The 19,183-nt window shown below is 42.2% G+C and overlaps 1 protein-coding gene across 1 annotated transcript in view; it reads right to left on the reverse strand.

Annotated features, from left to right (window-relative positions):
- The window catches only part of LOC125113007 (coagulation factor XIII B chain-like), a 30,793-nt gene extending 12,357 nt beyond the window's left edge, over positions 1-18,436 (reverse strand). Inside the window, exons 1-8 of the mRNA XM_047755444.1 lie at positions 18,373-18,436; positions 11,888-12,088; positions 10,081-10,266; positions 8,939-9,115; positions 8,135-8,311; positions 3,871-4,050; positions 3,597-3,782; positions 2,527-2,709 (exon numbers count right to left, since the gene is read on the reverse strand). Of these exons, the coding sequence (XP_047611400.1) occupies positions 2,527-2,709; positions 3,597-3,782; positions 3,871-4,050; positions 8,135-8,311; positions 8,939-9,115; positions 10,081-10,266; positions 11,888-12,088; positions 18,373-18,436 (1,354 nt within the window). The remainder of the gene's footprint in view (positions 1-2,526; positions 2,710-3,596; positions 3,783-3,870; positions 4,051-8,134; positions 8,312-8,938; positions 9,116-10,080; positions 10,267-11,887; positions 12,089-18,372) is intronic.
- Positions 18,437-19,183: the final 747 nt, after the last annotated feature.

Consider the following 19,183-nt stretch of genomic DNA (forward strand, 5'->3'; position numbering starts at 1 on the left):
CATTTTATATTTTACTTATTTTCAGAGGGTGTATTATTTTTGTTATTCTTACCAGTTAAGCTATTCTTTTTATTATGCTATTTAAAATATTTAATGGTATATAAGGCTTTCTTCTTTATAAATTTTAGTTGCATAATATACACAATTTTAATATAATGCTAATTTTTAAAGAAAAATTGAAGCGTAATAGATAAAACTAAATAGTAAAGATGAAAGCCATAAAAAAAATGGGATAAAGTATATAATAAATTTCCTATTTGTCTCAGCATATTTTCCATTCCACTTCTCCAATGGCAGTCACTTAATCTGTTTCTTAAGATCCACAATATAATAATCTGTGTGAATGTAATTGTGTTTAAATGTATGTATTTTATTCTGTAAAAAATAAAAATAAAAATTCAGACTAAAAAAAAAAAAAAAAAGAATAGCCCACGTTAAGGGCCTGCTACATATTCATAGTCTTGGAGAACAGAGATAAAAATATGACTTTTGGAGTTCCCGTCGTGGTGCAGTGGTTAACGAATCCAACTAGGAACCATGAGGTTGAGGGTTCGATCCCTGGCCTTGCTCAGTGGGTTAAGGATCTGGCGTTGCCATGAGCTGTCCTGTAGGTTGCAGACGCGGCTCGGATCCCGCGTTGCTGTGGCTCTGGTGTAGGCTGGCAGCTACAGCTCCCATTCGACCCCTAACCTGGGAACCTCCATATGCCGCGGGAGTGGCCTAAGAAATGGCAAAAAGACAAAAAGACAAAAAAAAAAAAAAAGACTTGAAATTTTGATTTGTGATCATTTCTGATTCCATATGTACTCATTAAATGCCAGTGAATACAAAATAATAATAATAATTTGGGTAATTATTTAGAGAATTGCCTCAATTCTCAACTTGAAAATATTAATGTTAATTATACTCTTCTTAATCCAAAATATATTTACAATGACTACAAACATGTTTTTATTTGCTCAACAAGATAAAACATAACTGACCCTTCAGCTGAGGAAGCAGCAGCAAAGAAAGCTATTAACATGCTCTACCGAAAAAAGAATTGGATTAATTATTCTTCTGGGAGTTCCCATCATGGCTCAGTGGTAACCAACCCGACTAGTATCCATGAAGATGTGAGTTCGATCCCTGGTCTCGCTCAGGGTTAGGGATCCGGCACTGCCATGAGCTGTGGTGTAGGTCACAGACACGGCTGAGGTTGGTGCTCCTGTGGCTATGGTGTAGGCTGGCAGCTGTGTGAGAGGACTCCGAGTCTGGGAACTTCCATGTGACTCAGGTACGGCCTTAAAAGGACCAAAAAAAAAAAAAAAATTCTGTCCAAATGACATTTAGAGGACAATAAGAGAGATGTTGAGGATTATAAACCACAAGGGGAAATTTCAGTTAGGAGGAAGACAGCACAAATGTGATCAGTCACAAACTGTGATTATACCTAATGCCCGCGCAACACATACTTAAAAATGGTAGTTTTGTTGCTATTTTACAACTTTAAAAAAAAGGGGGGGTAAGAATTAGTATGGTCCTAAACCCTAAGATAGTCGGGATTTTTTTGCTCATAGAGCTGATAAGGGAAAACACTTGGAAAAAAAGATGTAAAGAAAATCATTTTTCCATGCTATAAAAACACCCAAGAATACAACCATAAGGGTAAAAAAAATTTGGTGTCCCATCATAGCAGAATAAGTTCCAGGGATCTAATGCACAGGGCGGTGACTAGCGTTAGCAGTATTATTTTATACCTTTCAAGGTTGCCCAAGGAGTGGGTTTTAATGAAAGCCCAGAAAATTATGTGAGGTTAAGGATATGTAAACTTATCTTGTTGTGGTAATACTTTCACAATAAATTTGTGAATCAAATCATCACAACTACACCTCAAACTTATGCAGTGTTTTTTTGTTTTTGTTTTTTTTTTGTCTTTTTTTTTTTAAGGGCCGCACCCCCAATACATGGAGGTTCCCAGGCTGGGGGTCGAATCGGAGCTGTAGCTGCCAGCCTACGCCACAGCCACAGCAATGCCAGATCTGAGCTGCGTCTGTGACCTACACCACAGCTCACTGCAATGCCAGATCCTTAACCTATTGAGCGTGGGATCAAACCCACGTCCTCATGGATGCTAGTCGGGTTTGTTTCCCCTGAGCCACGATAGGAACTCCAAAACTCACACAATGTTCTGTCAATTGTGTGTCCATCAAGCTGGGAAAAAAGGAGTTCCCGTCATGGCGCAGTGGTTAACAAATCCGACTAGGAACCATGAGGTTGAGGGTTCGATCCCTGCCGTTGCTCAGTGGGTTAAGGATCCAGTGTTGCCGTGAGCTGTGGTGTCGCAGACTTGGCTCGGATCCCGTGTTGCTGTGGCTCTGGCATAGGCCGGTGGCTACAACTCCGATTCGACCCCTAGCCTGGGAACTTCCATATGCCGCGGGAGCAGCCCAAAGAAATAGCAAAAAAGACAAAAAAAGACAAAAAAAAAAGCTGGGGAAAAAAAATTAAAAAAATTTTTTTAATTCAATGTGTTCTCTCTCTTACCTAAGCAAACAGGTGGGGTCGACCATTTCCCTTGTTCACAATGAGATATTTTTGCTCCTTTTAATAAGTAATACTCATTGCATCTATATTCCACCGAGGATCCCGTTGTGTAGTTTGCCAATAATCCACCAATAACAGCCCCATTTATTATATCAGGTGGAGGATTACAATTCTCAGTATTTTCTAAGAAAAGAGGTTATTTTAAAATTAATACGAACTTATAGCAACATAATGATACAATACAATGATCCATACAATAGCACTTTAATATTTGTACTATGTAATTCAGACAATTGATTTCTAAATTCACCAGAAATAAGAGAAACATTATTCTGCTCAAGTACTGCTAACATTTACTAAGCAAAGCTAAACAGCAATTGTTTTTCTGAAGAGTGTGCCTATCTTCATTCTTCTTATGAAGGAATCATGCTCTAGATAGTCTTAAAATGTATAGAAAGGTAAACAGTGTTCTTTGACCTAAAGCGTTTGGTCCATTCTCAAACTGTCTGTTTATCACCATCCATCTCGATCTTTTCTCCTTTCTAATCCCTCTTCCTCTCAGATCTCAATCAGCCCATGGCTGGAAATTTCCATTTTTCTGTCTTCAGAGTCCTTCTCTTACTCTGCTAATTTCTCTAGCGTCCTTACTAGCTTTTCTCTTCTCCAACAGAGGTCCTTGGTAGACACATCTGTGGAGGTCTCTGCAGGACTTGATCAAAAAAGAGGAGGATGAAAGGAGGGTTGGCACCCAAGAATGGTAACGTAGCCTGGCTGTGCCCTTCAGCAAAAAAAAAAAAAAAAAAAAAAAAAGATGAGGTATGTGGCTCAGGAGGGTGTAGGGCTCAGAATGGCCAGAAGCAAAAGTGCCGTAAGTAGGACACTCAAAATTAATTTTCCCAATTCTCTACTGGGTTAAATCCTACAGAGAGCTCCACATGCTCAGGAAAAATAGCATAGTTAGGTGTGGTTCAAACTCTTCTAAGCACTGTTGAGATATGTGGAATGAATAAAGAGAGTGGAAATTTTTACATGGCGGGCATAGCTCTGGAGGTGAAATGCAGCACACATACCGACACACGCAGGAGGGAGGGTCCACTTTCCACGTGTGCACGTTATTTCTCCTGGTCCACGGAGATGATAGCCACTTTCACACGTGTATGTCACTTTATCCCCACTGTAATAAAGCTTAGAGCGTGGGTTTGCTGTACCATTCTCAACAAAGGGTGGCTCCTTGCAGGCTGTCCTCTCATTTTCTTCTGAAAAGGGACAATTTAAAGAGAAGAGACCATTTAGCTCCACATGCAGATTTCATTTGAGGGAAAGCTTATGTGAGGTGCTGCTAACCAACGCATTGGGGAGGCTCTGTCCATTTTCCATTCTCACAGCGTATCTCTTCCGATCCCCGTATCCCAAAGTTAAGTCCGCATTCAACTCGAACCGCTTCTCCATGACGGTAAGCGATGGAGTATGTTTGAACTCTGGAATTCAGAGGCAGAGGTGGAGGAGGACATCGGTTTCTTCTTCCTTACGAAAAACATCCATATATTGAGTCATATCATTACAAAAGGTAATAGTTAAGATTTCACGACTTGTGGTTGCCAAGGGGGGGAGGGAGTGGGGATGGACTGGGAGTTTGGGACTGGTAGATGCAAACTATTACATTGAGAATGGATAAGCAATGAGGTCCTGCTGTGTAGCCCAGGGAACAATATCCAATCCCTTCTGATAGAGCATGATGGCAGATAATATGAGAAAAAGAATGTATATATATGTATGACTGGGTCACTTTGCTGTACAGCAGAAATTGACAGAATATTGTAAATAGACTATAATCAAAAATTTTGAAAAGGATTTCATGAGCACATTCATTGTGCCAAGGACCCTAAGAAGTATGGGAGATGGACTGGGGTCACCCCTGGGTCCCCACATCCTGACGCAAACTTCCTGGAGTCACGGCCCTCCCCAAGAGCAGGAACTGGGACTTGTTTCTAAGCAACAAACACAGCAAAGATGATGGGTGCATACGATTATGTTTAAACACAGCAGAGAGAATGGATATATGTGATTTCTCATAAGGGCTGATACAATGCAACATTGTAAGGCCATTCTTGCTGAGACTCTCCCTGCTGGTTTCAAAGAGAAGCAAGCTGTATCTTTGTGAGCTTCCAAGTGGGGAGGCCTGGGGGTTGGGGGGAGCACAGGGCTGCCTCCAGGGGGGCAGTCAGGAACAGACTGAGGCTCCTGCTCCAGCAACCACAGTGAGCTGGAAAGCAGATTCTTCCCAGTCCAGCCTCAGATGACACTGCTGTCCCACTGGGAACCTTAACCACTGCTCTGTGAGACAGGCATCCAGAGCCAGTTTAGCTACGCCCAGAGTCCTGACCCCCTCCCCCCAAAATATGAAAGAACACAGTTTGTCATTTTAGGCTGCTAAGTCTGTGCCAATAGAAAACTAAAAGGGCCAGCATTTTGCATTCATTATCTCCTTTACTCTTTATGGAACTTTGCTAAGTGAGGATTATTACACCCCTATATTATAGGTCAAGAAATTAAAACTTGAGAAGTAAGTAAACTATTAGTAAGTGGTGGATCTGTTCCTGAACCCATGTCTCCCTGAATTAAAATCTCCTGTTCTTAACGATTCCAACCTCTTTGGGGTTTTTTTGGCTTCACCGCAGCATGTGCAAGTTCCTAGGCCAAGGATTGAACCTGTGCCCTTGTTGCTGCCTGCGCCAGAGCTGGGCAGTATAGGATCCTTAACCTGCTGCACCACAAGGGAATTTCCAGTTGCTAACTATTTTAAAATACTGACTCTATTAACTTCCCATGGCTGCCATGACAAGTTACCACATGCAGTGGCTTAAAACAGCACTGATTTATGCTCTTACAGTTCTGGAAGCCAAAGTCAAGAAGCGGTTTCATGGGGCTGGAAATCAAGGTGTCAGGAGAGCTGCATCCCTTCTGGAGGCTTTAGGAGAGAAGCAGCTTCTCTGCCTCTGCCAGCTCCTGGGGGCGCTGCCTGCCTCCTGGGCTTGTGACCCCCTCCTCTTTCACTGCGACCTTGACTTCCATTGTCACATCTCATACTTGACCTTCTATAGTCTTCCTCTTCCTCTCTCTTAGAATTGCAATGCTCATGATCACATTTAGGGCCCATGTGGATACTCCCAGCCATCACTCCTACCCCCTGAGTCTCAACTTCATCGCATCTGCAGAACCCTTTGTCCATATAAGGTAACATTCACCGGCTCCAGGGGTTAGGGTCTGGGTATCTCTTGGGGGGGCTGGGGAGGTGTTGGGGATCAGGGAAGCATTATTCAGCCTTGTACCGCCAATGACTATTTATTAGAAAAAAATAACAGGACTGTTGGCATCTGACTAATTGCTGGGGCGGGGGGGGGGGATTTGTAGTGTGGAAGAGACGATAACTAGGGTCTGCCATTTATTTTTGAAATAATACGCGGAGTTCCCGTCGTGGCGCAGTGGTTAACAAATCCGACTAGGAACCATGAGGTCGCGGATTCGATCCCTGGCCTTGCTCAGTGGGTTAAGGATCCAGCGTTGCCGTGAGCTGTGCTGTAGGTCGGATCCCACATTGCTGTGGCTCTGGTGTAGGCCAGCAGCTACAGCTCCGATTCGACCCCTAGCCTGGGAGCCTCCATATGCCATGGGAGTGGCCCAAGGAATGGCAAAAAGACCAAAAAAAAAAAAAATACTGCAACAGGCAATTTGCTAACCCTCTTTCTCTCCAAGGCTGTTAGACCAAGGCTGTTGAGCACCACTGGAAAATTTAAAAAAGAATGTTTTAAATGAAAAAAAAATTAAAGTCATTGTTCACTAAAAAATTAAGTGCATTCAGAGAGTGACGGCAGTTCCGGGCAATCCCGCTGTACACCCCTGGTCACCCCTCCTTTATTCCTCCCAGTAACCGTTTCAAATCTTAAGCACCCTCTTCAAAGTGCTTCTTCACCTTCCTACCTTTCTTCTGCCTGCTAGAAGTGATGCTATGGAGTTCCCATCCTGGCTCAGTGGTTAATGCACCTGACTAGTATCCATGAGGACGCAAGTTCAATCCCTGGCCTCGCTCAGTGGCTAAGGATCCGGCATTGATGTGAGCTGTTGTGTAGGTCACAGACGCAGCTTGGATCCCATGTTGCTATGGCTGTGGTGTAGGCCAGAGACTGTAGCTCCGATTGGACCCCTAGCCTAGGAACCTCCATATGCGGTGGGCGTGGCCTTAAAAAGACCAAAAAAAAAAAAAAAAAAAACGCTATTTTCCATATCACAGAGGAAATAGAGGCTATCAAGCCCTTTGCCTCTCCCATCCTTCTCAATCCTCAAGCTCCTGTTTATCTTTTAAGCCTGGCTCAATCATCAGCCGTTACTTCTGTAAATGCCGCCCAAGCTCACATCAATCAGAACCTCTCCTGTTTGTTCGAATGCTCTATACCTGACTCCAGTAACCATCTGTCACGTTGTATCACTCTTGTGGATCTTCTTCTTCTGTTAGACCAGGGCCACCCTCACGAACAATTGTAGGTGTGATTACCTGACTTCTGAACTGACTTCTGGCAGTTAATCACACCACCTGCTTGAACGCACCCACAGATAGAAACGGAACCATAAACATTCCACTTTAGGGCAGCTCTTACTAGATGACTTCAGGTTTTATTTTCATCCTGTGTAACGTTCTGCTCCTTTTTCTGCTCTTTACCGCACTTTTTTTTTTTTTGTCTTTTTAGGGCTGCACCCGCGGCATATGGGATTTCCCAGGCGAGGGGTCGAGTTGCAGCTACAGTTGCTGTCCTACACCAAGCCACGGCAACACTGGATCCGAACCGAGTCTGCAATCTACACCACAGCTCATGGCAATGCCAGATCCTTAACCCACTGAGCAAGGCCAGGGATCGAACCTAAATCCTCATGGATACTAGTCAGATTCATTTCCGCTGAGCCACCAAGGGAACTCCCCTACTTTACTGTTTTGAAGTCCGTATTTTCACATCAGGAAATATGTAGCCAAATAAGATAATACCTTCACAAAGATGCCACACTGGGAAAATTAGATCTAACAATTTCCAACAAGAAAAGTTTTTTTTTATTATAATAAGAAATTTATGAGATTAAAAAATGTTTAAGGGCTATAGCCACTCTGTAAACTAATACAACACTTGAGATTTCTTCCGATTAAATGTATTCAAGGTTGTTGAAAATAAAAGACTTAAAAGACAATATTGGAGTTCCTGTTGTGGCTCAGTGGAAGCAAATCTGACTAGCATCCAAGAGCACCCAGGTTTGATCCCTGGCCTTGCTCAGTGGGTTAAGGACCTGGCTTTGCTGTGAGCAGTGGTGTAGGTTGCAGACTCTGCTCAGATCCCTCGTTGCTGTTGTTGTGGCGTAGACCAGCAGCTACAGCTACAATTCACCCCTAGCCTGGGAATCTCCGTATGCCATGGCCGCAATCCAAAAAAAAAGACAATATTTATTTTTAAAATAGCACTCAGGGAAAGACTCTGATGTTACCAGAGACATTTTTTTTTTTCATAGAAATTAAAGCTGATTAAGGCACAACATTTTATTTGTGTGAGTATGAAATTTTAAAATTTACCTTCACAGACCGGAGATTCTGGGTACCAACCAAAGTTATAGCACTGAATTAAGTCAGCTCCACTGAGATGATAATTTTTATGACAGAAAAACTGAACTACATCTCCTTCTTCATAGGTTTGCTTTACAGGATGAAAATAGCCATTTTCTATTAACCTTAAAGAAGAGCATTTTAATTCTAAAAAGGAAAGAACAAATAAAAATACAAAGAAATGTTACTTTTCCTGCTAGGCAAAGTTCACCTACTACTTACATGCCATACATGAACTGGAAATCAGCAAATCTGACATATTTCGTTATTCATGGTAAAAGCTTGTCAATGTATATACTTATTAAATACCATTAAGCTTATTTTAATTATCTGAACTAAAAGGATTTTTTTTCCTTTTTGAGAGCTTGACATGATGAATGCCTATTGTCCACATCATTAAAAGCAGAAAAAAGTATGAAAAAAGAATTAGCATGACAGCTTGTACCCACTTCTGTTTGAGAGGGAGATTATTTGGGGGGGGGGGGGGATGCTGCACTCGCAACATGTGGAAGTTCCCAGACTAGGGGTCGAAACGGAGCTACAGCTGCCAGCTTACACCACAGTCACAGCCACAGCAACTCAGGATCTGAGCTGTGTCTGCGACTTACACCACAGTTCATGGCAACGATGGATAATTAATCCACTGACCGAGGCCAGGAATCGAACCGAATCCTGATGGGTTCTAGTTGGGTTCATTAACTGCTGAGCCACAAAGGGAACTTCCAAGAAGGAGTTTTCAGAATGAAAGTAGTTGTCCTCAAAGGGAGAACCTACTGGCACATCGTGGGGTGAGGGCCCATCCGTATGGGTGACACTCCACTTCCTCCGTCCTCTTCCCAGAAGCTGTGTGGTACCCAGGGGCACATTCGTACCGCACTTTGTCTTTCACTTTGAACATTTTCTGGGTTGTGGAATAATTTCCATGATGTAATTCAGGGGCTAAGCAGGTTTCTAAAAATAAATAAAGGTCATTTCTTTCATGAACTTCATCACTAAAACTAGAATATTTTAAAAGAAATCTCTAAAAGGTATTGTCACTGAATCTTAATAATACATGATGGAATCAACTCTTGGCGAGATTAAGAAATAGCTTGCCCTTGCCTATCTATTCCATTTTTTAATGCACTTTATGTCCTAACATCACTGGTCTTCTGTCCTTAAAATTCTAGAATAGTGCATGTGGCCAAAGGCCACAATTCAACAGAAGGCTTGTGCAGTAGCATTTTTTGATAATGTCTTATTTGTGGATTTGCACAATTTACACAATTAACAACACTCTAACAAAGTGTATGTGTATATATCTATTACTGGGTTATTTAAAATATATCTGATAAAATAATGTGCACTATGATGAATTCTTCTCCAATGAAGGATATAATTTATACATGTTCTGACCAAAGGTTTATTTAGGTTCCTTCCTTTTGTTCCACTCCAATTCTTTGTTTCCTGTAGAAAGTAGGAACTTCTGGAGTAGGTGTGTCAGGGACTTGGGAACCCTTGGATTAAGGAAGCACGTAGCATTAGAGAGAAAGAATGTAATAACTTCGTACACTGGGAGATAGAATAAAACAACGGTCATATTTAAATAAAAATGCTTACCCAAACAAGAAAGCACTGATCTCACAAGCCCTTATCTGCAGCTTTGGGAGATGATTCTTTTTAGAGCTGCATCAGCAGCATATGGAACTTCCCAGGGTAGGGGTGGAATCGGAGCTGCTGCTGCCAGCCTCCACCACAGCCACAGCAATGCCAGATCCCAGCTTCATCTTCGACCTACATCACAGCTCACGGCTATGCGGATCCTTAACCCACTGAGTGAGGCCAGGGATTGAACCTGCATCCTCATGGATACTAGTTGGGTTCGTTACTGCTGAGCTGCAATGGGCACTCCTAGGAGATGATGCTTAAACACGTACCATGTTCCTTCCTACAGGTTGGCTGAGAAGACCATCCACCAGCAAGGCACTGAACCACTTCTTCATCCTGCCCTGCAGTGGTTTTGTATCCAGACGAGCAACCGTAATGCATGTTCTCTTGAATTTTGTAAAATAATTTTGTATCCAGGATATAACCATTTCTCAAGTCAGGCTTAGGGCATTTTTCTAGGGAAAAAAATATTTCTTTACTAAATTGATGAATTAAGTTTGCACTTTACTAAGTCATAAAAATAACAATGCAAAAGTTTTCATTGTTTTCTTGGAATTGGAAGGAGAGAGAGAAAAAGTGTTCGCTCTGTCATTTCTTAATTTAATTTTGGAACTATCCTGCATGTTCTGCATCAAATTTCTTTGAATGTTGATTCAACTGGACACCAAAATTCTTTTTTTTTTTTTTTTTAAGGGCTGCGCCCTTGGCATATGGAGGTTCCCAGGCTAGGGGTTGAATCTGAACTGTAGCCACTGGCCTACACCACAGCAAAAGCAACTCGGGATCCGAGCTGCGTCTGCAACCTACACCACAGACCACGGCAATGCCAGATCCTTAACCCGCTGAGCAAGGCCAGTGATTGAACCTGAGTCCTCATAGATACTAGTCAGATTGGTTTCTGCTGAGCCACGAGGGAACTCCAACACCAAAATTCTTTATATGTGCTAACTTCAGTTCTCACAATCATTCCCACCACTACCTCATCTACTTGAGAAAGTATCTCCAGAGCACTTCTCTAACGAGTTGTTATTTCATGAAGAACAGAAGGAAGTTCTTTCAGATTGACTTCCTAATATTTTTGGGTCCACTGAGTTTGCTAATTTGTAACATCATGTAACAAAAACACATTTACATACTTTGTGAATTGTTATATAATTGTGCAGACATCTTAGATCCTTTTTTCTAGCATTTAATTGCCTCCCTGCAAGGTCAGATCCCAGAGTCTGTCCATGTTGACCATGACTGAGTCATGGACATGCTCCTAAAGATTTTCCAGTTCACAGATCAAAGTTTTAGTAAATACTTAGAAGAGTGATGTGTTGGATAGTACATTTACGTTAGCATTGTATAGAATTCAATCATTTTTTCTTTTTATGGTTGCACCTGTAACATATGGAAGTTCCCAGGCCAGTGTTTGAACCAGAACTGCAGCTGCTGGCCTGTGCCACAGCAACACCGGATCTGAGTTGTACCTGTGACCAATGCGGCAGCTTGCAGCAACACTGGATCCTTAACCCACTGAGCAGTGCCACCTCCTCACAGACACTGGGTCTGGTTCTTCACCTGCTGACTCACAACGGGAACTCCTCTTACCATAAATTTGAACTCCAAATTCAGAAAAAAAAAACATATTTTGCAATAGATATTATGAGAAGTTGTCATACAAAAGAGGGATGAGTCTTTCAAATGAAAAAACACTAGAGTAACTATCTCATTTCTGCTAAGGCCAGTGTCAAGCAGTTTTCTGGCTCCTGCACAGTTATTTGTATAAGTTTCATACCTTAAAGTAACCCAATCATGTCTCCATTCTGTGCAATGTGATAATAACAATTTCAATAGTTATCCTTATTCTCTTCATAGGGCATAATTATGGAGACATAAGAAAGCTAATATTTTGATGAAAGACATGATTTATAGAATTTCAGAATATGCTTTCATTTGTCAACAAGACAGTAGGCCAGTCATTTGGTTCTTACCAACAAGTTTTAGACACCTGCCATACTTTAGGAGACCCTATTTTTACAAGCTAATCTATTTTCATATTATCACATCGCGCTGACCCCTCTGCAGACTTACTGAAGCACCGTGGGTCTGGGGACCAGCCAGCTGCTGTACATGTGGTCCGTGCCTCTTGCTTCCCAGTTTCAGTTGTATAACCAGCCAAGCAGGAAAATAATAAATTTTGGTTTAGGCCCATTGGAAAATAATAACTTTCAAAAGTATAGTAGTATTGAGCAATCCTTCCATTTTCCACAGTAGGAAAACCACAGGGTTTCTCTGAAATGAGTAATGTCAAATGAAAAACAAAAATACACTTAACAGCATATAATTTATGATCAAGGGACATTTACAAATTCAGTGTTGGCAGATACTTTAACTAATCCTTATTTTTGTTACCTAAAATTTTCAGGTACTGAGATGGGATTAAGACGGCAAAATAGAAAGACTGGTGTGCAGCTTCTAAAACCAACAACATTCACAACTAAAAGCTGAGCATTCTTCACCCAAATGGACCGGAAATCTTAAAAAAGATACTCTACTCCAGAAGAAAAAGAGGCGGCCACATCAAGAGGTAGGAGGGGTGATTTCGTGATATAAACAACCCCATACCTCCCGGGAGGGAAGCTCCACAGACTGAAAACTAACTGGTTCACAGAGACTCACCTACAGGCGTGAGAGTTCTGAGCCCCCCCATCAAACCCTCACAGGCAGGGATCTGGCACTGGGAGAAAGAGGCCCTGGAGCATCTGGCATTGAAGGCCAGTGGGGCTTGCGCGCCGGAGCTCCGCAGGACTGGGGGAAACAGACACCCCCATTCTTAAAAGGCGCACACAGACTTTCACGTGCACTGGGTCCCAGGGCAGAGCGAGGTCTCCACGGGAACCTAGGTCAAACCTGACTGCAGTTCTTGGAGGACATCCTGGGAAAACAGGGGTGAACGTGGCTTGTTGTGAGGGAGGGACACTGAAGGCAAAGCTGCCTTTCTCTGGAGGTGGCCAGTTTGAGAAAGTCTGGCCCCCTCCATCAGTGAGCACTGAGAAGCCCCAGGGCAAACAACAATGCAGGTGGGATCACAGCCCCACCCCTCGGTAAACAGGCTGCCTAAAGAGCCTCAGGCACCCAGCTGCCCCTAATCCCATCCAGAGGCTGAGCCCCACCCACCAGAGGGATTAGAATCGGCTCCTCCTACCAGGGGGCAGGCATCAGCCCCTCCCATCAGGAAGCCTACAGCAAGCCCCCCATACTGACTCCAGCCACAAGGGGGGCAGACACCAGAAGTAAGAGAGGCTACAGCTCTGTTATCTGGAACAAGGTCACCACGCCAAAAATCAATAAAAATAAAGTTTTAAGGTACTGTAACAATCCTTTTCCATCAGAATTAATCTGCTAGCAACCCCAATACCCAACAGTCTGGATAAATCTGGGCAACCTGCTTCCTCAGAGAAGCTTTACCTGACTTTGTCAAACAGCACCATCTAATAGAAATGTAACATAAGCTATGCATGTAATTTTAAAATTTCTAACAGCCACATTAATAAAAGGAACAGTTGAAGTTAATTTTTTTGTCTTTTTTTTTTTAACGGCCGCACCCCATGGCATTTGAAGGTTCCCAGGCCAGGGGTCGAATGCAAGATGTAGCTGCTGGCCTGTGCCATAGCTGCAGCCACGGCAACTCGACATCTGAGCAGCATCTGCAACCTACACCAAAGCTCACACTAATGCTGGATCCTTAACCCACCGAGCAAGGCCAGGGATCTAACCTGCGTCCTCTAGGGATCTAACCTGCGTCCTCATGGATACTAGTCAGGTTTGTTAACCACTGAGCCACAGCAGGAACTCCAGAATTTAATTTTAATAATACTTTAAATTTGACCCAATATATTAAAGGTATTTTACATTCTTTTTTCCCCACCAAGTCGGAACTCCAGTGTGCATTTACACTCACAGTCCATCCCAATTTGGACTAGCCACATGGGACTAACGGCCACTGCATAGGACAGGACAGTTCTAGAACAGATAAGCAGTTTCAAATTTTGAAATGAATGCCTTTTGATTTGCTATGTTTTTCAAGAAAAAGACAGACAACCAATTAAATGAATGAAAGACTTGAGGGAGAACTTTACATTTAAATGGTCAGAGATCTAATAAAAAAAACCTCAGCCTTGTTAGTCATCAGGGAAATGTGTATCCATGGGAATGACCAACCTGGAAGAGACAGGCTACTCAGTAGCTGGGGAAGATGTGGAGAAGAGGGGGCTCTTAGCCCACCCCAAGTAGGGGTGTAAACTGGCACAATTTCTCAAGAGAACAGTTTGGTAGTTTGTTGTTTGTTTCTTTTTGTTTTTAATGGCTGCACCCACAGCATATGGATGTTCCCAGGCCAGGGATTAAACCCCAGCTGCAGCCTCAACCTGCTCTGCTGCTGTGGCAACGCTGGATCCTTTACCTCACAGTCCAGGTGCTGGGGATCAAACCTTCCTCTGCAGTGGCCCCAGCTGCGGCAGTCGGATTCTTAACCCACTGCACCACTCTGGGGATTCCTTGCGCAGCTGTTATCAAAGCAGAATATGCACCAACCACATGAAAACACACCTGTGCACCCAGACATGTAGCAGAGTGTTCCTGGCAGCTCTCTTCCTGTGGTGCCAAAGGGAAGCTACCAAATGCCCGTGGATGGCGGAAGAGACAGGCGCACATCAGACCTTACACACAATAAATGTTGTGCAGCAGCTGGAGAGCACCGGATGCTGGTGCTGAATCTCATGGGCTTCACACGCCCTCCGCTGACCTCAGAGGCCAGGACCAGAATCCAGGCCAAACCCAAAGGACTGGGCAGTCTGGAGGCCGCAGGCAGTCCAGTCAGGGGAGGGTCGCCTGTTCCTCAGGAAGGACCGGCGCCCAGGCGCAGGCACAGGAGGTGGGAGGAGGCCCTGACCCCCGGGATCAGCCCCGCGGGCGCTGCTGCCCGGTGATCTGCGCAGCCTTCATCTGTTGCGGACGCTCCTTTTCCGCTGTCGCGGGGTGAGGATGAAGAGGATGCGGCAGGGAGGGGGGAGATGAAGAGGAGGACGCCGCGGGGAAGCCGATGGCCCCGGCCGTCCCACAGCTCTGCTGGGGCTCTTGCCCTCCTTCTGGGAACGTGTTCCAGCTCCGGGGAAGAGGGGCAGCCTCCCCCGTGCTCCCTGGGGAGGTGGGGCTAGACACAGCTGGCTCCTGTGCGGAGAGCCTCCGTAGCTGTGGCGCCACAGCGCATCCCTGCGGAAGCCTCTTCCGCCCACCGCGTGCGCCTCATCCTGGCGGCCAGGCGATCCGCGGTCAAAGTCAGGACGGCTGCTTAGGGTTTAGTCCCTTCGAAGGGAACGTTTAGGAGGCTCCTGGGTGCTGCTAATTAATAGTTATTATTATTTTTTTTAATCTGGGTGCCTAAAGTTCATACACATTTGTAGAAGGATATCTTCTGATTTTTGCATTTTTCTGTTTACATTAATCTCCAAAGAAAGCATTTATTAAAAAAAAAAATCTGTCCTTATGATGGGGACCTTACAACCGCAAAAGCAATTAAAAGAAACCTTTGAGCAGTCCCTAGGGGTTGTGTCAGGAGGAAGCAGGCCTGCAGAAGACCTGGGCAGATGGGTTACTCTGCTTTCAATACCTGGGGATCATTTCTACTCTGTTGCTACCATGAGACAGAAAATAAAAGCAGTGTCAGCCCAGAAGTGGGCAAGGCATTGTAAGTAAAATAAACTTTCCAGAGTCTGATGGGGATCAGGACAGACAGATAAAAACTGTGCAGAAGAGGCCCCAACCCCTAAGAATTTTCAACCATTTTCCCAGGTCAATACAACCAGGAATTTACATGAATACTTTTTAGAACTAGCAGAAACTATATGCAAAAGTGGGCAAATTTGATTATATCAAATTGAAGACTTCTTTCCATGAAAAGTGTTGTTGGCAAAGCATACACATCACATTTTGGAAGAAGGAATTTGCAACATCCAAAACTAAGAGGTTAAAATGTATAGTTGGAAAAGAGCTTCTACAAATCAGCTATTTAAAAGGCAGAAAGCAGAGGAAAATGCTAATCTGATATAAATCAGGAAATCAAGAAAAGAAATTGAGCCAATAGTCCCCATGGGGGTGTGTATGGTAGACCAGAGAAATTGTCATAGAGAGATAAAGTGACTACATGACAGCATTCATTTCAGAGTTATTTATGGTTAGGAAGAAATTAGCAGTAACTATTTGTCCATCCTTAGCAGAGTGGATAAGTAAATACACGAAACACTACCTAGCACTTAAAAGCAACAAATTGGATTCAGCAACAGGGAAATATGTTTAAACAACAGCAAGTACAATAAAACAATAAGGAGATAAAAATCTATGGCGAGTCTTCATTTATGTGAATGTAAAACACACAAAACCAACCATATGGTCCAGCAATCTCACTCCATGTCAACCATATGATTCAGCAATCTCACATGCATATGGACAAAACTATAATTCAGAAAGATACATGTTCATAACAGCACTATTTATGTCAATTGACAGATGAATGGATTAAGAAGGTATGGTAATATATACAATGGAATACTACTCGGCCATAAAAAAGAATGAAATAATACCATTTGCAACAACATGGATGCAACTAGAGATTCTCATACTAAGTGAAGTAAGTCAGAAAGAGAAGGATGAATACCATACGACATCACTTAAATATGGAATCTAAAATATGGCACAAATGAACTTATCTACCAAACAGAAACAGATTCACAGACATGGAGAACAGAATTGTGGTTGCCAAGGGGGAGAGGTGAGAGAGTGGGATAGACTGGGAGTTTGGGGTTAATAGATGCAAACTATTACACTTAGAATAGATAAACAGCAAAATCCCATTGTATAGCACAGGGAACTATATCCAATCACCCAGGATAGACTATGATGGAAGATAATATACATTAAAAATAATGTATATTATGTATGACTGTGTTACTTTGCTGTACAGAAGAAATGGGCTGTAAATTAACTATCTGTTAATAAAATAATTTTAAAAAGGTGTATTGGCATCTTAGGAATAAAAAAAAACCATGGAAACAGACATATTTTCCAAAGATATTTGCATATTTAAGGATATATCAAACACATTATAGCAGGTCCCCATTTGGTTCAAGGGGAAATGGAATTCAGGGCCAGGAATAAGGAGGAAAAATGTATAAATTAAACAAAAGTGACACCTTTGATAGGCCAGTAATGGTCATATGAAATGGAAAGAGCAGTTAACACACTCTTGCCCTTAAGTTTCCAGGCATGGGTGCAGGGAGCATGGAAATATGAGATCATGGCCTGTCTTCAGGGAGGTGACATGTCATTGTTCTGTGAAAGATTATAACCTCATAATAATTAGAAAAGTATCTAGAATATTGTAATGTTTTCACGGTATAAATTGTAGACAGTTATACCAACTGTTTCTTTCCCTGTTTAGATAGAAAAATAAAACAAAAGGAAACTATCACACAAAAATTATCCTGTTGCAGAATTAAATGTCTCAAATAAGATGACTTCTATTAATTTCACTTTCATAACTTTAAATGCAGAGCCTCTTTTGGTAGAAAATCTGTAGCAAGCTATTCAAATAACGGCAATTATATATAATCTGTAGGATGTTTTATTTCAACAAATTCCCTAAGATATTTTAAAAGAGCCTTATGGTGGTGTTTCCAACTTTGTAGGAAAACTCTTGCAGACAGTTAAGGACCTGCCTGGTTTCTTTTCCCAGCTGTCTGCCTCACTCACACTCACCTCAAACACTAGGCGGTCCGGATATAGGTGTCTCTGACAGTTAGGGAGTCCACAGGCATGGTGTCTGGACAGTCCTGGTTTACCTGTGGTCCTACTTGAGTATTAACAAGAGTCTCTTTCTCTCTCAGAAGCGCCCTGGTTTACATTATCATATTGTCCTACTGATGACTTCAACCAAAAAATAAATTAGGGTAAAAATCAAGGTGTCAAGGGTAAAAAAAATCCTGCTGAGGTTTTTATGGTTATTGCTTTTTCAAACTTCCCACATTAAGCTCTCCCTTTCAGAACAGAGAATTAAAATTGTACAAGCTGCGCAGTGTTAGCAATAGATTCTAGTCTGAAATTAGAATCAAGGTTAACATACAACATTCACGTGGTGGTACTTAGCCTGTTAGCCTGAAAATCCTTTAGAGTATTTAGATTCTGGCCTAGTCTCCTATGGCCTCAAAACTAAAGGTGCAAAGGGTTTTTTGTTTTTGTTTTTGTTTTTTGTTTCTTGTTTTTTTTTTTTGTCTTGTTTTGGTTTTCTAAGCTATGTTACCCTAGGAATAGTTTAGTAGTTTTCCCCAAAGGAAAAGATCTGTCTAAATATTATAACAAAATATATTTAAAAGTATTTGTAATAGTCTAACAAATTATAAGAATCCCTTTAATAAAATTGGTACATAAAAATGGAAGACCATATTAAAAGCTCAAGAGAAATTAGTGGTAGAATTTTCTTTTATAGTTTTTAGGGAATAAGGAATATTAAAAGTTAACTTTACCTTCTGCATAGAGTTGTCCTGAGATGATTAATATGATAATAAAAGCCAAGTGTTCCGACCTCATCTTCAATGGTGTGTTTAAGAAAGGTTTTAACCATTCTAAAGCACTAGGGACACCTCATTAAGTACACACTACCTCTGAAAAAAAGTTAATTATTTACAACAGCTGTCTAAGTCCCTTTGCAACAAGGCTTATATTTCATTTAAAATCGTTTAGAATAATACTAAAAATACACGACTGTGTTAGTTGACAATACTTTTCATGCCACGGTCCAACAAGAACATGGTCACCAATAAGAGAAATAATAGTAGCAGCATAAATAATTAACTGGGGCTGCATCAAAACAGGTTAAAAGTTCACCTTTAATTCCCTATTGTAAGTCCATGGAGTAAAGTTCAGTTGTGGCCATTGACTCCTCTGCCACCACTGATCAAATGAAGGGACGAACGTGGCTGCCTGGGACCAAGGGTTCCTGGTGTGAACATCCGGGGTTGTCCAGACAGCGGTGCTAAAGGGAAAAGTGACCTTGACTTGAGCAGTGATGGAAAAATAGTATTGATTTTAAAGCCTGACGCTGAGTTTGTATGCTGTGGCGGGTGATGAGACAAGGGCCGTGCTGAATTATCATTTCTGAAAAGGGTTTTGAGTGTCTAGTCTGTACCAGGACATGTTCTAGTCTTGAGTGTAGAGCCCTTGAGAAAATAGATTCCAATGACTGCCCTCATGGAGTTTACATTCTAATGAGTTTTAAACTACAAAATAATACTGTAGGGTGGAAACTGTTATTACTTCAATTTTGGAACTTTGTTA

This window comes from Phacochoerus africanus, chromosome 12 (assembly GCF_016906955.1).
Source record: "Phacochoerus africanus isolate WHEZ1 chromosome 12, ROS_Pafr_v1, whole genome shotgun sequence".
NCBI classification, from domain to species: Eukaryota; Metazoa; Chordata; class Mammalia; order Artiodactyla; family Suidae; genus Phacochoerus; species Phacochoerus africanus.